The following is a 20,740-nucleotide window of genomic DNA, read 5'->3' as shown; positions in this document are numbered from 1 at the left end:
TGTAAGTAGAAGTTATTGGTTAAAGGGATTAAGTAAAATGTGGAACAAATTTGTTAAAATTTTAATTCCGGATATAATCTTTTTGGGGGAGACAACTGGAATTTGGCCAATTAAAAATAATATAAAACGTAATGAAGTGATTAAAGAGGAAAATATAGAAATTATTAGAGATTGGATAAAAGTTATGGGAAATGAAAGGAGGAATAAAGAAATTATTGAAAATTAGGGTTAAGTTGGTTTGAAAAATACAGATAGAAAATGGACAAAATAACTAAAGGAAAATTATTCGATAAATAGATGTGAAACTGAATTTGAATATTTAGTATCTCGGATTATGAAAGATGAAATTGGGCTAAAGGGACTCGTTAGTAGGGTTTATAAGATTATAAATTCTGATGAAAAATTACAAAGAGTGATGAGGACAAATTGGGAAAAAGATCTTAATATTGAAATACCAGAGTCAGATTGGAATGTGAATTGGAAGAGTAGAATTATGAGAACTTTATCTATAAGGATTAAAGAGCACAATTATAAAGTTGTTTGGAAATGGTATTTGACTCAGTAAGATTGTCACAAATGGATAAAAACTAGTAAAAAATGTTGGAGATGTGAGATGGAATTGGGGACTTATGAACATATGTGGTATAATTGTGATAAGGTTAAAAAGTTTTGGCAACAATTGGAGAAAATGATATTTGAAATGATGGGGAAAGTAATAACATTGAGAGTGGAAACTATATTATTGTTGGTAATTAAGGAAATAGAATTAACAAAATATGAAAAAGAATTGATTAGAATTATGATTATAATAGGTAGAATTATAATAGCTAGATATTGGAAACTAGATGTGATTTTTAGAATAGAAGAGTGGAATTCTGAAATGTGGAAATTAGCTTTAAATGATAAAATGACATGTGATATTAAAATTAGAAGTGGTGTGTATAAAGAAGATATTTTCTGGAAGACTTGGAAACCATTTGTGGACTTTGCGCTTGGAACATTGGACGCTTCAGTACCTGTACCTCGAGAACGTGGATTTTGGCAATCATGAGGATATATCCGAAGACCCAAATCTTCCTTTTATGTATAGCACAAGGGTGTAATAATGTATTTTTTTTGTTTGTTTGTTGTAAAAAAAGTAATAAAAAAAAAAAACAAAAACAAAAGTCACAAAAATAAATGCAAGATGTAGACGAAGCAGGAGACGCAGCTACCAACATTGTTTTCCGGCAAAAACCAAATGCCGTTGCTCGTCTGTTTTAAGCTTTATGGGAGGGGCCAATCATCTCTTGGCCCTACTCCTGAGTTGCCCTTTTTGCTTGAGCTGCTCTTGCCTTCTGGCAGCTCTTGTCATGCGTGCATTAGGAACAGGCTCCTTCTGTTCCTCTGCCTCACTACTATCAATCTCTGGAAGCTCTGGAGTCCGCACCTCACTCCCCGATGGCCCTGGCCTCACCTCAGCCTCATCGCTGTCCGACTCTGTTGCCAGCTCTGCATGGTGCTGGCAGACCACAACATGGACAGCCACCTATGGGTATCTGAAAGGGTATAGGCCAGGATCTCCTGCTTGAGCAGGGGATTGGACTAGAAGACCTCCAAGGTCCCTTCCAACTCTGTTATTCTGTTTTACTATGCCCTTAACCGGGATACACGCTGCAGTTTGTGAGCTTAGGACGCTTGGTCCTGCTTTTGAAAAAGGAATTCTGGCAGTTTCCTCTCAACCTCACCGACCCAGAATAGACCCAATCGCACAGATACCGTTTTTGGTGAACTGACGACATTCCTCACGATTCATCCCGGATTTGTAGGCCGAATCCACATAGCCGTAAATGAAGGTGCTTCCTGACCCACCAATGGAAACGGGCTGCCGGTTCAACATTCCTCCCAACGTCCCGTAGATCTGTCAGAACGGAAGGAGTGGATGAATCCTGCTTTGTGGTGCAGTGTCAATAAAGTCAACTTTTGTTGTGGTTAGAATGAAATATATGATATGAAGGACCAGGGGAGACATGATAGCAGTCTTCCAATATTTCAGGGGTTGCCACAAAGAAGAGGGAGTCAAACTATTCTCCAAAGCACCTGAGGGTAGAACAAGAAGCAATGGGTGGAAACTAATCAAGGAGAGAAGCAACCTAGAACTGAGGAGAAATTTCCTGACAGTTAGAACAATTAATCAGTGGAACAACTTGCCTCCAGAAGTTGTGAATGCTCCAACAGTGGAAATTTTTAAGAAAATGTTGGATAACCATTTATCTGAAATGATGTAGGGTTTCCTGTCTGGGTAGGAGGTTGGACTAGAAGACCTCCAAGGTCCCTTCCAACTCTGTTGTTGTTGTTGTTGTTGTTAATATTAACGGGACCGCCTACTGCTACCGAATACCTCTCACCGACCCGTGCGCTCTCACAGAGAGGGACTCCTCAGGGTGCCGTCAGCTAGGCAGTGTCGTCTGGCGGCCGCCCAGGAAGGGCCTTCTCTGTGGGGCTCCACCCTCTGGAACGAACTCCCCAGGACTCCGTCAACTTCCGGACCTCCGAACCTTCCGTCGCGAGCTCAAGACACATTTATTCATCTGTGCAGGACTGGCTTAGATTTTAAATTTATAGGGGTTTTAAATTGGTTTTAATATGTATATTTATATTTTTAATAATTAGGCATTAGAATAAGTTTTTTAATGATTATCTTAATTTGTATATAAATGTTTTATGTGCCTGTGAACCGCCCTGAGTCCTTCGGGAGATAGGGCGGTATACAAATATGAATAATAAATAAATAAATAAATAATAATATTATTATTATTTTGCTGTGGAGTTCTGTTTCTTTTTATGAAATGTTGTGAGCCATCCATATTTTGTATAATATAAGTGACCATGTAACTTCTAAATACAGGTAGTCCTCTACTTACAATGGTTCATTTAGTGACTCGTGAAGTCACAACAGCCCTGAAAAAAGTGACTTATGACCATTTTTCACACTTACGACCATGGTCACATGACCAAAATTCAGGCGCTTGGCCACTAGTTCATATTTATTTATTTATTTATTTATTTATTTATTTATTTATTTATTTATTCATATCTGGATACATACATGATAATTTCTTAGGGTCTAAGTGCCACCTATAAAACATTTTATAAAAATTTTCCCTTAAATTCTGTGCTTGCGTAAACTTAACATTTCTAACCCAGATTTTTTCCCAAGTTTCCAGAAATATTGGTTCCTGAATATTTTGTGCCCATTTTATCATACAATCCTTTATTAAATCCCTTTCAGAATCTATTTCTATCAACAAATTATACAATCTCTTTATATGCGCCTGGGTTTGATTTCTAATTTGTTTTACCAAGTTTTCTTCATTCTGCATGATACCAATTTTCTGATCTTTTTTCTACCTAGCTTGTAGTTGCCCATATTGAAACCAAGTATAATTTCTCCCTTCTTCTTTTAGTGTATGCAAGGATTTTAATTGTAAATTATCTATCTCAGTATATAGAAGATCTTTATAAGTAATCATTTCCTGTTTCTGTTCTGTATTTATATTCTCTATTGCATGCGTGGGATTTGCCCAAATAGGAATTTTGTAATTTAATTTGTGATAATATTTCTTCCAGACACGCAGAAGAGCAATTCTTAACACATGGTTCTTAAAGACTCTATCCACTTTTTTATCATACAATAAATATGCATGCCATCCATATAATAAATCATAACCTTCTATATTCAAAATCCTTTCCTCCGTTAAATTAAACCAATCACTTATTACAGAAAGAGCAGCTGCTTCATAATATAATTTAAAGTTGGGCATTTTTAAACCTCCTCTTTCCCGTATGTCTTGAATTATTTTCATTTTAACTCTTGCTTTTTTACCTTCCCATATAAATTTATTAATTCCAGTCTGCCATTCTTCCAAATTTTTATCTTTCTTAATTATTGGTATCATCTGAAACAAAAATAAAAATCTAGGTAAAACATTCATTTTAATAGCTGCTATTCTCCCCAATAATGATAATTGTAATTTTTTCCAACTGAGCATTTCCTTCTGAACTTTTTGCCATAACACCTCAAAGTTATTCTCATACAATTTCACATTTGATGAAGTAATATAAACCCCTAGATATTTAACCTTTTTTACAATTTCAAATCCTGTTGTTTCCTCTAATTTTTCTTTCTGTTGTCTAGTCGTATTTTTTGTTATCACTTTTGTTTTATTCTGATTTACTTTAAACCCTGAAACCTTTCCATATTGACCAATTATTTCCAACAAATATACACTTGAGTTTATAGGATTTGACAAAATAATCACCAAATCATCTGCAAAAGCTCTCACTTTATACTCATGTTGTCTAATTTTAATTCCTTCTATCTCCTTTAACTCTCTTATTTTATCCAGTAGTGGCTCCAAAGTTAAAATAAGCAATAATGGTGATAAAGGACACCCCTGTCTTGTTCCTTTTGCAATCTTAAAAACTTCTGTCAAACTACCATTAATTATTATCTGGGCTGTTTGCTCTCCATAAATCGCCCTAATTATTCTCATAAAACAATCTCCAAATTGCAGTTTGTCTATTAATTTAAATAAAAATTCCCAGTGCAATCGATCAAAGGCTTTCTCTGCATCCAAAAAAATGTTTCTTGTCCTGCCTTCTGGTGCTTTGGAAAATAAATTGAACCTCTCTTTTTTGTGGCAGCCCCTCGAATACTGGAATGCTGCTATCAGGTCCCCCAGGCCATCTTTTCTCTAGACTGGCCATATCCAAATCCTGCAACCGTTCTTCATATGATTTAGTCTCCAGGTCTTTAATCATCTTAGTTGTTCTTTGCACTTTTTTTTTCAAAGTTTCACCTTTTTTTTTTTGTAATATGGTGACCAAAACTGGATGCAGTATTCCAAGAGGTGGTCTCACTATGGCTTTATAAAGCGGTACTAATACTTCACGTGATTTTGAGTCTATGCCTCTGTTTATACAACCAAGGACTGTATTAGATTTTTGGGCTGCTGCCACACACTGCTGGCTCATGTTTAAGTGACATTCACTACGACTCCATGCTCCCTCTCACAATTACTGTTTTGGAGCCATTTTTTGCTTAATCTGTACTTGTACCTTTGGTTTTTTTTCTGCTCAAGTGTGAACACTTGCTCTACTCCATTCCTCTATCCCTGCCAGTTTAGTGTCATCTGCAAATTTGATGAGTTCTGTTCCCTCGTCTAAGTCTTTATTTTAAGTCAACTGAATAATCAAGATTTCCTGCTTGACTTGTTCAATATAATTATCCTGAGAAATATGATATGAGAGAAGCAAAGGTTTCTAACATCAAATTCTTCCTACCTGTATTATATACAAATTCTTCCTACCTGTATTATATACCTGTATTATATTATATACAAAGCACCTGAGGGTAGAACAAGAAGCAATGGGTGGAAACTAATCAAGGAAAGAAGCAACTTAGAACTAAGGAGAAATTTCCGGACAGTGAGAACAATTAATAAGTGGAATGACTTGCCTGCAGAAGTTGTGAATGCTCCAACACTGGAAATTTTTAAGAAAATGTTGGATAACCATCTGTCTGGGATGGTGTAGGTTTTCCTGCCTCGGCAGGGGGTTGGACTAGAAGGCCTCCAAGGTCCCTTCCAACTCTGTTGTTGTTGTTGTTGTTGTTGTTGTTGTTGTTGTTGTTATTATTATTATGATGATGATGATGATGATGATGATTATATAGCAGCTGGTTAGGTGAGAATCAGTGCTGTGTACTGGTTAAGGCATTAGGCTAGAAACAGGGAGTCTAGTCTAATCTTCTAGGCCTGGTTTAGGCACAAAGCCAACTGTGTGATCTTGGGATGGTCAGTTTCTCAGACTAGGAAGGAAACAATGGCAAACCGCTTCTGAAAAATCTTGCCAAGAAAACAGCAGGGACTTGCCCAGGTAGCCTCCAAGAAATGGGACACGACTGAACAGAAGGAGGAGGAGGAGGAGGAGGAGGAGGAGGAGGAGGAGGAGGAGGAGGAGGAGGAGGAGAAGAAGAAGAAGAAGAAGAAGAAGAGGAAGAGGAAGAGGAAGAGGAAGAAGAGGAAGAGGAAGAAGAAGAAGAAGAAGAAGAAGAAGAAGAAGAAGAAGAAGAAGAAGAAGAAGAAGAAGAAGAAGAAGAAGAAGAAGAAGAAGAAGAAGAAGAAGATTATGAGGGGATTGGAGGCTAAAACATATGAAGAATGGTTGCACAAATTGGGTTTATCTAGTGAAAAGGAGGAACAAGGGTGACCTGATAGCAGTGTTTCGTATTTCATATTTGCCACAACCTATTTTCCAAAGCATCAGAAGGCAAGAAACATTGGGTGGAAACTAATCAAGGAGAGAAGCAACCTAGAACTAAGGAGAAATTTCCTAATAGTGAGAACAATTAACCAGTGGAACAACTTGCTTCCAGAAGTTTATTTATTTATTTTGTCATAACAATATATGTAGGTATCATACAAAAAGATCATATAATATATAAACACATATATGAGTAAATATAAGGAGGTATAAGCATATATGTATATAGGAAGAAGAAAAGAAAAAACAATAGGACAGGAACGGTAGCACGTTTGTGCGCTTATGCACACCCCTTATGGTCCTCTTACGAATGGGGTGAGGTCGCTCTGTCACTGAAGACTTTTAAGAGACTGCACAGCCACTTGTCTGGAATGATATAGGGTCTCCTGCTTATGCAGAGGGTTGGGCACTAAACTTAATTGGTGAATTCTTTGATGAATTCTTTAATGGCTCATTAGCCGAGGTGGCGCAGTGGTTAGAGTGCAGTACTGCAGGCTACTTCTGCTGACAGCCAGCTGCCTGCAATTTGGCAGATGGAATCTCACCAGGCTCAAGGTTGACTCAGCCTCACATCCTTCCGACGTGGGTAAAATGAGGACCCAAATTGTTGGGGGCAATATGCTGACTCTGTAAACTGCTTAGAGAGGGCTGTAACGCAGCTATAAAGCAGTATATAAGGGCTATTGCTATTGCTATTTTAGAATATAGAATAACAGAGTTGGAAGGGACCTTGAAGGACTTCTAGTCCAGGGGTCAGCAACCTTAAACACTCAAAGAGCCACAAAGGCCCTAACTGGAAGCCCCCGTTCAATTCTGGAGCCGACCAGAAGTCTGGTTCCCCCATCATAGTCTCCTCCTAGCGCGGCATCCTTTTTCCTCTGCCAACTGGAAGTCGGTTCCCCCACCATAGAGTCTCCTCTTAGCACAGCCTCCTTTTTCTTCTACCTATCCTAACCGAAAGCCCGATCAATTGTGGAGCTGACCAGCAACAGGGAGCCACAGCAGAGGGATGAAAGAGCCACATGTAGCTCTAGAGCCACAGGTTAGTGACCCCTGTTCTAGTCCAAACCCCCTCCTCAAGCAGGAAACCCTGTATCATTTCAGACAAATGTTGTCCAATCTCTTCTTAAAAACTTCCAGTGTTGGAGCACTCACAACTTCGGGAGACAAGCCGTTCAACTGATTCATTCCTTAATACATTTTGTTAATGTATGGTTCAAAGTGTTGTGGCGATCCAAGGTAAATATCCTTCTATTCAATTCCCGGAGTCTGTTGTGTCCCACTCCTCCTCTGATGGCCGGGTCGGGGAAGTCCATATCAAGCGTGGCTGCAAAGCCTCTGCAGCTTTGCCAAAGTTCTGTCAGAGTTCTCAGGGCAGGCAGGAGTCCAAGATGTGACTTCAGCAATCCAAATTAGACTTTGCCTGACTCAAAGAATGCCAGAAAGCAGATCCTTTATATAGGCCATGGGGTGTGGCTCCATGATTCAGCACTTATCCAGGCCTACCCCTCCCTTCCTTTTGCTGACGTCGCCTTTCGATTCTCCGGAAGCGTGGATCTATCCACTGCATCATTTCGTCCCCAGCTGCCGGCAATTCTAGCTCGTGGCTGGCTTCAGGTGCACATGCTATCGGGGGGAGGTTTGTTTGCTCGGTTTGTCCTTGGCATGGTGCCAGGGCTGGGAGCTGGAGGCATGCCAGGACATTCTTCTGAACTATCAGTCTCTGGCTGAGATAGCAGGAGATGAGAGGGGCCCGGCTGCGGAGAGGGGGGCGAGCGAGGCACAACAGAGTCCATATTATCTGAAGGCAGCTAAGCAACTACCCTTTCCTGTTCTTGGCGTTTTTAAACAAGTATAAACTTGCAATTTGGATCTTCTCTAAGTGTATCCTAAGGCTGCTTGTTTTTTATTAAAAAAAAAAAATAGAAACATGACACAATGAGCAGAAATTCAACAGGCGTAGCTTTCGGGCATAGTGATGAGACACTGGGAAATCTTTCAATATTTCCCATCGGGCTAGCGGGTGATATGATAGCAGTATTCCAGTATTTGAGGGGCTGCCACAAAGAAGAGGGGGGGTCAACTTATTTTCCAAAGCACCCGAAGGCAGGACAAGAAACAATTTATTTTTTATTTATTTTGTCACAACAATATATGTAAGTATCATACAGAAACGTCATATAGTATATAAACATATATATGAGTAAATATTAGGAGGTATAAGCATTAGGAGGTATATATATATAGGAAGAAGAAAAGAAAAACAATAGGACAGGAACGGTAGGCACATTTGTGCGCTTATGCACGCCCCTTATGGTCCTCTTAGGAATGGGGTGAGGTCAATAGTAGAAAGTTTTTGGTTAAAGCTTTTAGGATTGTGGGAAGAGACTACAGAGTCAGGTAAAGTATTCCAAGCACTGATGATTCTGTTACAGAAGTCATATTTTCTGCAATCTAGATTAAAGTGGTTGACATTAAGTTTAAATCTATTGGTTGCCCTTGTATTATTGCAATTAAAGCTGAAGTAGTCTTTAACAGGAAGGACATTACAATAGATGATTCTATGAGTTAAACTTAGCTCTTGTTGAAGGCGACAGAGTTCCAAGTTTTCTAAGCCTAGGATTTCAAGTCTGGTGGGATAGGGTATTTTGTTGTTTACAGAGGAATGGAGAACTCTTCTTGTAAAATATTTCTGGACACGTTCAATTGTATTGATGTCAGAGATGTGGTGAGGGTTCCAAACAGGCGAGCTGTATTCTAGAATTGGTCTAGCAAATGTTTTATATGCTCTGGTTAGTAGTGTGGTGTTTTTGGAAAAGAAGCTACGCAAAATTAGGTTTACAACTCTTACAGCCTTTTTTTGCTATGTAGTTGCAGTGGGCTTTGGCACTTAGATCATTTGACATGAAAACGCCAAGGTCTTTAACAGGATGGGGGTCGTCTGTAAGGTAATGTCCATCTAGTATGTACTTAGTGTTTGGGTTCTTTTTTCCTATATGTAAGACTGAGCATTTGCTGGTTGAGATTTGGAGTTGCCAAGTTTTAGACCAAGCGGTTAGATGATCAAGGATCAATGGATGGAAACCTGGAATTAAGGAGAAACTTCCTAACCGTGAGGGATGAAAGAGCCACATGCGGCTCCAGAGCCGCGAGTTGCTGACCCCTGGTATAAGGTCTCCTGTTTGAGCAGGGGGTTGAGCTAGATGACCTCCAAGGTCCTTTCCAGCTGTATTCTGATTGATCAATAGTTCCCCAGTGAGCAGCCTCTTCTCCAAAGTCCCCTGCTAGACCTACCTGCCCACCATTGTGGGGATCCCATCCAGCCACCAGGAGGTGGGCCGAGAGCTCCGGGTGCTTGTAGCTGAGGCTTTTCACCAGCGTGGCTGCAGCCAGGACTCGCGGGGGAATCTCCGTCTCCAGGCTGTGGGGAGAAGGGAAAAGGCTGAGTATGCTAAATTGTGCCTCAGTTTCTTTCTCCATTTGCAGTTTAGTAGGGCAGATCCAAAGTGGATCTCTAGAAGATCTTCGGCCTCATTGGTCACTTGTGTGAAAGCTGAGACTCCAGTTTCTGGGACATTTTATCAAAGGCTTCTCAGGGGTCATTCACAAAATGCAAATAGAATAGAATAGAATAGAATAGAATAGAATAGAATAGAATAGAATAGAATAGAATAGAATAGAATAGAATAGGGCAGGGGTCTGCAAACTTGGCTCTTTTAGGACTTATGGACTTCAACTCCCAGAGTTCCTCAGCCAGCAAAACTCAGCAAAGCTGGCTGAGGTACTCTGGGAGTTGAAGTCCACAAGTCTTAAAAGAGCCAAGTTTGCAGACCCCTGGAATAGGGGATAGAATGGAATGGAATGGAATGGAATGGAATGGAATAGAATAGAATAGAATAGAATAGAATAGAATAGAATAGAATAGAATAGAATAGAATAGGGGATAGAATGGAATGGAATGGAATGGAATTCTTTATTGGCCAAGTGTGATTGGACACACAAGGAATTTGTCTTTGGTGCACACACTCTCAGTGTACATAAAAGAAAAGATACATTCATCAAGAATCATAAGGTACAACGCTTAACGAATAGGGTACAAATAAGCAATCAAATCATACTAGTAAACAATCAGTATAAATTGTAAGGCTACAAGCAACAACGTTACAGTCGTACAGTCATAAGTGGGAGGAGATGGGTGATGGGAACGATGAGAAGATAACTGGGTGTTGAGTTACTCCATTTTCTTGGCTTTTTCCTGTACGACAAAGAGGCTAGATTTGCATCCTATGCTAAGCCCCTACCAAGTAACCTGGATTAAAAATAATTACAGGTAGTCCTCGACTTACGACCACAACTGAGCCCAAAATTTATGTTGCTAAGTTAGAATTATTATTTTTTTTTGTATTTATATCCCGCCCTTCTCCGAAGACTCAGGGCGGCTTACACTATGTCAAGCAATAGTCTTCATCCTTTTGTATATATATACAAAGTCCTTGTATATATATATATACAAAAGGGTCCTTGAGTGGCTCAGGCTGTAAAATAGCCTGTTATTAAAACACAGCTGCCTGCAATTACTGCAGGTTCTAGTCCCACCAGGCCCAAGGTTGACTCAGCCTTCCATCCTTTATAAGGTAGGTAAAATGAGGACCCAGATTGTTGGGGGGGCAATAAGTTGACTTTGTAAATATATTTGATGAATATAATATAATATAATATAATATGAAATATAATATGAACATTCCAGGATTTCAAATTGAACGGTCAGACAGGATTCCAGAAACATCTGGTAAAAAGAAAGGAGGAGGCTTATGCCTATATATTAATTCAACCTGGTGTCAAGATTTTAACATAATTTACAAATTCTGTGACAACAATTTAGAGACTCTAATTATCAACTGCAAACCTTACTATTCGCCTCGTGAATTTTCCTCATTTCTTCTATCACCAATCTCTTTCCACTTATGACTGTATGACTATAACTTGTTGCTGGCAATCCTTATGATTTATATTGATATATTGATCATCAATTGTGTTGTAAATGTTGTACCTTGTTGAATGTATCTTTTCTTTTATGTACACTGAGAGCATATGGACCAAGACAAATTCCTTGTGTGTCCAATCACACTTGGCCAATAAAATTCTATTCTATTCTATTCTATTCTATATACAAATAGAATGAGACTATTGCCTTTCATACTGTAAGCCGCCCTGTGTCTTCGGAGAAGGGCGGGATATAAATGTAAATTAAAAAAAAAAAAAAGTCAACTTACTGCCCCCCAACAATCTGGGTCCTCATTTTACCTACCCTGTGTGTTAAGTGAGTTTTGCCCCATTTTACGACTTTTCTCGTCACGTTAGTTAAGTGAATCACTGCAAACAGAGTGATAGAAAAAACAGAGGGATAGAATCAAGATCACGTGAAGTGTTAATACCACTTTATAATGCCTTGGTAAGGCCACGCTTGGAATATTGCATCCAGTTTTGGTCGCCACGATGTAAAAAAGATGTTGAGACTCTAGAAAGAGTGCAGAGAAGAGCAACAAAGATGATTAGGGGACTGGAGGATAAAACATATGAAGAACGGTTGCAGGAACTGGGTATGTCTAGTTTAACAAAAAGAAGGACTAGGGGAGACATGATAGCTGTGTTATAATACCTCAGGGGTTGCCACAAAGAAGAGGGAGTCGGGCTGTTCTCCAAAGCACCTGAGGGTAGAACAAGAAGCAATGGGTGGAAACTAATCAAGGAGAGATGCAACTTAGAACTAAGGAGAAATTTCCTGACAGTTAGAACAATGAATAAGTGGAACGACTTGCCTGCAGAAGTTGTGAATGCTCCAACACTGGAAAAATTTAAGAAAATGTTGGATAACCATCTGACTGAGATGGTGTAGGGTTTCCTGCCTGGGCAGGGGGTTGGACTAGAAGGCCTCCAAGGTCCCTTCCAACTCTGATGTTATGTTACTTAAATGTTAACTTAGTAACACGGTTGTTAAGTGAATCCGGCTTCCCCATCGATTCGGCTTGTCAGAAAGCGCCAGGACACTGTAACCGTCCTAAATATGAACCAGTAATCGAGCATCCGAATGTAAATCAGGTGACCATGGGGATGCGGCAACGGTCGGAGGTGTGAAAAACGATCTTCGGTTCCTTTTTTTCTGTGCCGTTGTAACTCCGAAGGGTCACTAAGCGAATTGTTGTAAGTCGAGGACTTTCCATTTATTTCCTGATCATTTCAAGCGTGGGCCCGCTTTGGATAGTGCAGATGAGGTGGAGAGTTCATAATAATAATAATAATAACAATAATAATAATAATAATATTTTAATTTGTATACCGCCCTTCTCCCGAAGGACTTAGGGCGGTTAACAGCCAAATAAAAACAACAATCAAACACATACAATACAAATAAAAACCACAGCTAAAAAACTTATTTAAATTTGGCCCAACTATTAAAATACATTTAAAACCCTTAAAAAGCTAATTAAAAAATTAAAAACCCATAAGATCATCTAAAAATTCTATGCCAGTCCTGCGCGAAAAAATAGATACGTTTTAAGTTTGCGGCGAAAGGTCCGAAGGTCGGAGAGCTGTCTAAGTCCAGGGGGAAGTTCGTTCCATAGGGTGGGAGCCCCCACAGAGAAGGCCCTTCCTCTGGGGGCCGCCAGCCGACATTGCTTGGCTGACGGCACCCGAAGGAGTCCCTCTCTGTGAGAGCGCACGGGTCGGTGGGAGGCACAAGGTGGCAGTAGGCGGTCCCATAAGTAACCCGGTCCTAAGCCATGGAGCGCTTTAAAGGTGGTAACCAATACCTTGAAGCGCACCCGGGAGACCACAGGCAGCCAGTGCAGCTTGCGCAGGATAGGTGTTATATGGGAGCTCCGAACAGCTCCCTCTATCACCCGCGCAGCTGCATTCTGGACTAACTGGAGTCTCCGGGTGCTCTTCAAGGGGAGCCCCATGTAGAGAGCATTGCAATAGTCCAGGCGAGAGGTAACTGTTGTGTCTTGCCCGCTCTCACCGCAGCCGGGGCCTTCTTATCTGCTTCCGAACGCTGAGGAATGTCCTAGTATGCCTCCCGGCCCCAGCCCTGGCTCCATGCCCAGACAGGCTGAGGAGGAGGAAGCACCTCCCGGCCCCAGCCCTGGTTCCATGCCCAGGCAAACGGAGCAACTAGACCCCTCCCCCTCCCCCACAGCATGTGAGCCTGAGGGAGGTCAATTACCAACAGCTGCCGACTGGAGTGACCCTCACTTCAGAAGAACTGATAGGCGGCGGCGTCAGAAGGAAGGGAGGGGCAGGCCTGGATAAGTGCTGAGTCATGGAGCCACATCCCATGGCCTATATAAAGGATCTGCTTTCTGGCATTCTCTGAGTCAGGCAAAGTCGAACGTATCTTGCTGAAGTCACTTTCTGGTCTCCTGCCTGCCTTGAGGACTTTGCTAGGACTTTGGCAGAGCTGCAGAGGCACGCCTGATTCGGATTTCCCTGACCCGGCCATCAGCGGAGGAGTGGGACACGACAGTAACAAGAGCATGAGTGACTGTGCATAAGGAATCCCGGTCAAGAAAGGGGCACAACTGGCGGATCAGGCGGACCTGATAAAAAAGCTCTCCTGGAGACGATCATCAGATGTTCTTCAAAAGACAACCACCCGTCCAGGAGAACGCCTAAATGACATACAGTCAGTTGCAGCTGACTGTACTGGGAAGCCGGCATCCACAGCCACTCCGTCTTGGAGGGGTTGAGTTTGAGCCTGTTTCTCTCCATCCAGACCCGTCACGAGGATTATTAAACACTTTTTTTTTTTTGGCTCTTCTGGATTAGTAAAAATAAATTGAATGTGCGAGAGATGGATTTTAACCGTGTTTAAAGAAGTTTACGAAACCGTGGCTAGGCATGGCGAGGAAAGAGTAAAGGAGAAGGCTTAATAGAAATTTTTTTTTTTTTATTGGCCAAGTGTGATTGGACACACAAGGAATTTGTCTTGGTGCATATGCTCTCAGTGTACATAAAAGAAAAGATACGTTCATCAAGGTACAACATTTACAACACAATTGATGATCAATATATCAATATAAATCATAAGGATTGCCAGCAACAAGTTATAGTCATACAGTCATAAGTGGAAAGAGATTGGCGATGGGAACTATGAAACGATTAATAGTAGTGCAGATTCAGTAAATAGTCTGACAGTGTTGAGGGAATTATTTGTTTAGCAGAGTGATGGCCTTCGGGAAAAAACTGTTCTTGTGTCTAGTTGTTCTGGTGTGCAGTGCTCTATAACGTCGTTTTGAGGGTAGGGGTTGAAACAGTTTATGTCCAGGATGCGAGGGATCTGCAAATATTTTCACGGCCCTCTTCTTGATTCGTGCAGTATACAGGTCCTCAATGGAAGGCAAGTTGGTAGCAATTATTTTTTCTGCAGTTCTAATTATCCTCTGAAGTCTGTGTTTTTCTTGTTGGGTTGCAGAACCGAACCAGACAGTTATAGAGGTGCAAATGACAGACTCAATAATTCCTCTGTAGAATTGGATCAGCAGCTCCTTGGGCAGCTTGAGCTTACTGAGTTGGCGCAGAAAGAACATTCTTTGTTGTCCTTTTTTAATGATGTTTTTGATGTTTTTTAAGTTCTCTGTTTTCCCCATCTGTAAAATGGATGCTATCATCACGGTGAAGATGCAAAGCAATTGGCCCCTTTCGGGCTGCAATTGTTCTCTCACTCACTTGGGAAAATATTCCTCTAAATTCAGGAGTGCTTAGCACTGCCTTGCAAATGTCAATCAGAAAATTTAAAAAAAAGCAGAGTTTAGAAAGGGCTGCAAGCAACACCCAAAATAGCAACAGGGTTTCTGGCCTCGGATTCGGTACTTTCCAACTCCTCGATACAAGGAACGCTTGATCCCCTGGCGGGAGCCAATAAGATCTTCCCTTTAGCCGTTGCCTTTTCTGGGAAATCAAGTGATAAAAAAGAAGCACCATTTTTATAACAGCCACCAGGGGGCGATGCGGCATTGATAAAAAAAATCTCCCACCAAGGAAAGAGTTGAGCTGGAAGGTTTGACTCTCACAGAGACGCCAAACAATGAATGAATTATTGGGTTTAATCATAAGTGGATTCCTTGAGGCACCTTTTTCCCTTGTTGAGAGGGGAAGGGAAGAAGGCTTTCTTGTTCCCAGAGGCCCAGGGGAAAATAATAATAATAATAATAATAATAATAATAATAATAATAATAATAATAATAATAATAATAATAATAATAATAATAATAATAATAATAATAATATTTTAATTTGTATATTGCCCTTCTCCCGAAGGACTCAGGGCGGTTAACAGCCAAAATAAAATAACAATGAAAACACATACAATACTAAAAACAGACAATTAAAAAACTTATTAAATTTGGCCCAATTTTAAAATACAATCAAACCCTATAAAATTAATAAAAATTTAAAACCCATAAAATCAGCTAAAAACTAAAATTCAAGCCAGTCCTGCGTGACGGAATAGATATGTCTTAAGTTCGCGGCGAAAGGTCCGAAGGTCTGGTAGTTGTCGAAGTCCAGGGGGAAGTTCGTTCCACAGGGTAGGAGCCCCCACAGAGAAGGCCCTTCCCCTGGGGGCCGCCAGTCGACATTGCTTGGCTGACGGCACCCTAAGGAGTCCCTCTCTGTGAGAGCGCACAGGTCGATGGGAGGTACTGGATGGGCACCTAACATCAAAATTGTCATCAAAAAAGCACAACAAAGAATGTTCTTCCTGTGCCAACTCAGAAAGCTCAAACTGCCCAAGGAGCTGCTGATCCAGTTCTACAGAGGAATTATTGAGTCTGTCACCTGCACCTCTGTAACTATCTGGTTTGGTTCTGCAACCCAACAAGAAAGACACAGACTTCAACGGACAGTTAGGACTACAGAAAAAAATAATTGCAACCAGCCGGCCTTCTGTTGAGGACCAGAAAGAGAGCTGTGAATATATCTATAGACCTCTCACATCCTGGATATAAACAGTTTCAACCTCTTCCCTCAAGATGACAAGATAGGGCAGGGGTGTCAAATTGGATTTCTTCGAGGGCCAGATCAACATTGTAGTTTTCCTCTGCGGGCCAGCGGGGGGGGGAGGGGGTTGGCGGGGGGGGGGGAGACAGGACGGATGTCTCCTGCAGCACTTTACTTGCCAAAACGGGGATGCCCTGCTTCGTTTTCACCCTCCATGGCCTCTTGCAGCACTCTGCCAGCTAAAAACAAGCCTGTTTTATGTACATCAGGAAGTTCAAAGCCTTAATCACAGGTTTCAGGCCACCATCTTGACTTGTTTGACCTCACCCTTACAGGCCTCACCTCATGAAGATGAGGACCCTATCGTCTGATGACTGCCTTGGTGGCTAATTTCTACCCTTCCCTTCTCTCTCCTGTTCATCCCTGATCACCATGGATCAGGAGAGCATCAGGCCTACTCTATCTAGATCAGGGGTCTCCAACCTTGGTCCCTTTAAGACTTGTGGACTTCAACTCCCAGAGTTCTTCAACCAGCTTTGGGAGTTGAAGTCCGCAAGACTTAAAGGGACCAAGGTTGGACACCCCTGATCTAGATCCCATTTTGTGCTCTGCTGATTTCTCTTCCTCCTCCTCAGATCTGCAGCCCTGCCAGTTGGTGCCCCTTGGATATGCTTTCCTTTCAGGCGCCAGAAGACGGGCAGAGCTGCAGACCACTCTGGGATTGGGCTTCCCCGTGGAAGAGGGAGGACCCTGGTGGGCTCCCGTGAGCAGCTCCTTAGTCTTCCTCACCTGTGGAGCTCCAGCTGGTAATTGATCAGATCAGCCATGGCCTCAGCATCAGCCTTGGAGCCAGAGAGGGCGCAGTAAATCCGGTCATGCAGGGGCTCTAACTTGTTGAAGAAGCAGCTGACCACCGAATCCCTGGAAAGAGGAAGGCAAGATGTTGAAAGCAATCGGAATAGAAATAGGATTAGGATAGAATATAGAAAGTAAAATATAGAATACAGAATAGAATAGAGTAGAATAAAATACTTATGAATAGAATAGAATAGACTTAAGAATAGAATAGAATCAAGGGTAGAACAGAGTAGAGTAGAGTAGAGTAGAGTAGAGTAGAGTAGAATAGAATAGAATAGAATAGAGTAGAGTAGATTGGAGTAAAGTGGAGTAGAATAGAATAGAATTAGAATAGGAGTAGAGTAGACTAGAATAGGAATAAGAATAAAGAGTAGAATAAAATAGAATAGAATAGAAGGAGAGGAGAGGAGAGGAGAGGAGAGGAGAGGAGAGGAGAGGAGAGGAGAGGAGAGAAGAGGAGAAGAGAAGAGAAGAGAAGTAGACTGGAGTAGAGTAGAGTAGAATACAATACAATAAGAATAAAGAGTAGAGTAGAGTAGAACAGAATAGAATAAGAATAAGAATAAAGAGTAGAATAGAATAGAATAGAATAAAAGTAGAGTAGAATAAAGTAGAGTAGAGTAGAATAGATTAAGAATAAAGAGTAGAGTAGAATAGAATAGAAGTAGAGTAGAGTAGAGTAGAATAGAATAGAATAGAATAGAATAGAATAGAATAGGAGTAGAGTAGAGTAGAGTAGAGTAGAATAGAATAAGAATAAAGAGTAGAATAGAATAGAATAGAATAGAATAGAATATTTACTCTTACATATGTTTATACACTATATAATTTTTTCTATATGATACTTATATATATTGTTGTGACAAAATAAATAAATAAAATAAATAAATAAATAAAGAATAGAATAGAATAGGAATTCTTTATTGGCCAAGCGTGATTGGACACACAAGGAATTTGTCTCCACTGCGTAAGTTCTCAGTGTAAAAACAAGCAACTATTGATAAATCACTATCATAATCAACATGAAAATACATTCATCATAAATCATAAGAAACAACATTTAGTGATAATCCTGCATCCCGAGAGCCCAGGGTAGGGGTGCTGGGGTGGCGGTTATTATTAACGAGGGTCTTCGACCGAGGGAGGTCACTGTTCCACAGATAGCCGGATGTGAGTCCCTCTTTGTGAGGTGGGGTCAGGGGATACAGGTGGGTTTGCTGATTACGTACCTGGCTCCCTGCGGCATGACAGCAGCCCTGCCCGAGCTGCTGGAGGTGATAGCCGAGCTGGCGGTTGATACCCCCCCGACTTATGGTTATGGGGGATTTCAACCTGCCATCGCTCGGTGAGTCATCTGCTGCAGCTCGGGAGTTCATGGCTTCCATGACGGCCTTGGAACTGACCCAGTTAGTTGATGGTCCCACTCACATTGGGGGAAACACCCTGGACTTAATTTTTGTCTCTGGACAGTGGCTGAATGATCTAGAATCAAGGGATTTAGTCACTCTACCCTTGTCATGGTTGGATCATTCTCTCCTTCGGTTAGACGTTCGAACTGCCAACCCGCACCGCAGGGAGACGGAACCGACGCATTGGTTCCGTCCCAGGCGCCTGATGGACCCGGAGAGGTTTCTGACAGAGCTTGGGCCACTTCCTGAGGACCTAGCCCACGACTCGGCTGAAGAACTCGTCGCCGCCTGGGAAAGGGCGGGGCGGGGGCCTTGGACCGCGTTGTGCCTTTGCGGCCTCTGACCCAGCGCCGATCTCGACCGGCTCCTTGGTATTCCGAGGAGCTGAGTGAGATGAAGCGCCGAAAAAGACGCCTAGAGAGTAATTGGAGGGCCAGCCATTCTGAACCTGACCGAACACTAGTAAGATCTCATATTCAGACCTATCTAGTGGCGATAAGTGCGGCGAAGCGTGAGTATTTCTCCGCTCTTACTGCGTTAGCAGATAACCGCCCAGCAGCCTTGTTTAGGGTGACCCGCTCCCTTTTAACTCAGATTCGGGATGGGCTGGACACAGATTGGGTAGTCTCAGATGGGATGACAGAGGCGGTTCTTGAGTTTGTCATCTGGGAGGAGTTTGGTTAATACTTGGATGGGAGACCACTAGGAAATCTCACAGAGGAGGACTAGACTGGGTGGCTGGAAAAAAAAACACCCTAAAATAAGGCAAGAGCAAAGGATCCCTTGATTATCTCAGAGAAAACTACCTGGGCCTGTTCCTCAAGTCACCAAGAGTTGACATCAATAAGACTTTCCTTCCCCTCTGGCCAATGAAAGATATTAGACGTTTCTTCGCATTCACTCAGATACACATATCCCTTCAGCCCTTACCAGGGGTGAAATGCTCCCGGTTCAGACCGGATCATGTGATCCGGTAGCGATGGGGGTGGGTAGTTCGGAGAACCGGTAGCAAAAATCCCTGCCCACCCCCCACCGCCCGCACCTCGCTGTTCCGCTTCTCTGTCCCTGAAGCACTCGGTGGACGGCCTTAAATGACTGCCGTGGCACTCCAAAGGGCCACACTACAGTTGATCAGCACTGTAGGCGGCTAGTAGACCGGTGCCTCTATTTTTAAAGAAGGTAGACCGGTGTGTTCCCAAAAAAAGGCAATTAGTAGAGCGGTGCCTCTATTTTTAAAGAAGGTAGACTGGTGCGCTCCCACGTTTTGTATACTTTGTTTATTATTTTTATTATTTATTATTATTGGCCATGCCCATTCAGTCACCTGACCACCAAGCCACGCCCACTGGGTCACCTGACCACCAAGCCATGCCCACCAATTAAGCCACGCCCACAGAACTGGTAGGGAAATTTTTAGATTTCACCCCGGCCCTTACCCGGCAGAAACTCGGGAGTCAGAGCCCAGGACGACCCCGCCATCAAACTCCACGGCCATGATGGTGGTCTGTAGAGAAGAGGAAAAATTTGTAGAGCAGAAGAGAAATAACAGCATTGCAAGGCAATTTGTAGTGCAGAGCAAGAAAGACAATTAGGGGACTGGAGGCTAAAACGTATAAAGAACGGTTGCTGGAATTGGGTATGTCTAGTTTAATGAAAAGAAGGACTAGGGGAGACATGATAGTGATCTGATATCTCAGGGCTGCCACAAAGAAGAGGGAGTCAAGCTATTCACCAAAGCACCTGAGGGCAGGACAAGAAGCAATGGGTGGAAACCAGGGGTGAAATGCTCCTGGTTCGGACCGGATCACCCAATCCGGTAGCAATGGTGGCGGGTGGTTCGGAGAACCGGTAGCAAAAATCCCTGCCCCCACCCCCCGCCCATGCCCAGCTGAGCCACACGATAATCAGAGGTTGTTTTTTTTTTTACTTTTAAAAGCATTTTTTTCTTTGGCTGAAAAAATGCTTTTAAAAGTTAAAAAAAAAGCCTGTGATGATTGCGCAGCTCAGCTGGGATCGTCAGAACCTTTTCAAAGCATTTTTTACTACAAGCTCTTCGGACGAAGAGGTTGTAAAAAAAAACGCTTTTAAAAGGCTCCTCTGGTGATCCCAGCTGAGTTGCCTGATCATCAGAGGCTTTTAAAAGCATTTTTTAACCACCTCTTCGGCCA

The 20,740-nt window shown here is 42.0% G+C and overlaps 1 protein-coding gene across 3 annotated transcripts in view; it reads right to left on the bottom strand.

Moving 5' to 3' along the window:
* The window catches only part of PSMB9 (proteasome 20S subunit beta 9), a 42,569-nt gene that overhangs the window by 3,652 nt on the left and 18,177 nt on the right, over positions 1-20,740 (bottom strand). For 2 of the 3 annotated variants that reach the window (XM_058170507.1, XM_058170508.1), the window contains exons 2-5: positions 20,009-20,076; positions 17,095-17,226; positions 9,601-9,727; positions 1,759-1,900 (exon numbers count right to left, since the gene is read on the bottom strand). In XM_058170507.1, coding sequence (XP_058026490.1) covers positions 1,759-1,900; positions 9,601-9,727; positions 17,095-17,226; positions 20,009-20,076 — 469 coding nt within the window. The remainder of the gene's footprint in view (positions 1-1,758; positions 1,901-9,600; positions 9,728-17,094; positions 17,227-20,008; positions 20,077-20,740) is intronic. The other variant, XM_058170509.1, reaches the window with a different exon arrangement.

This window comes from Ahaetulla prasina, chromosome 2, assembly GCF_028640845.1.
Source record: "Ahaetulla prasina isolate Xishuangbanna chromosome 2, ASM2864084v1, whole genome shotgun sequence".
NCBI classification, from domain to species: Eukaryota; Metazoa; Chordata; class Lepidosauria; order Squamata; family Colubridae; genus Ahaetulla; species Ahaetulla prasina.
The sequence above is the reverse complement of the archived record's forward strand: the minus strand, read 5'-3'. Positions and strand labels throughout refer to the sequence as shown.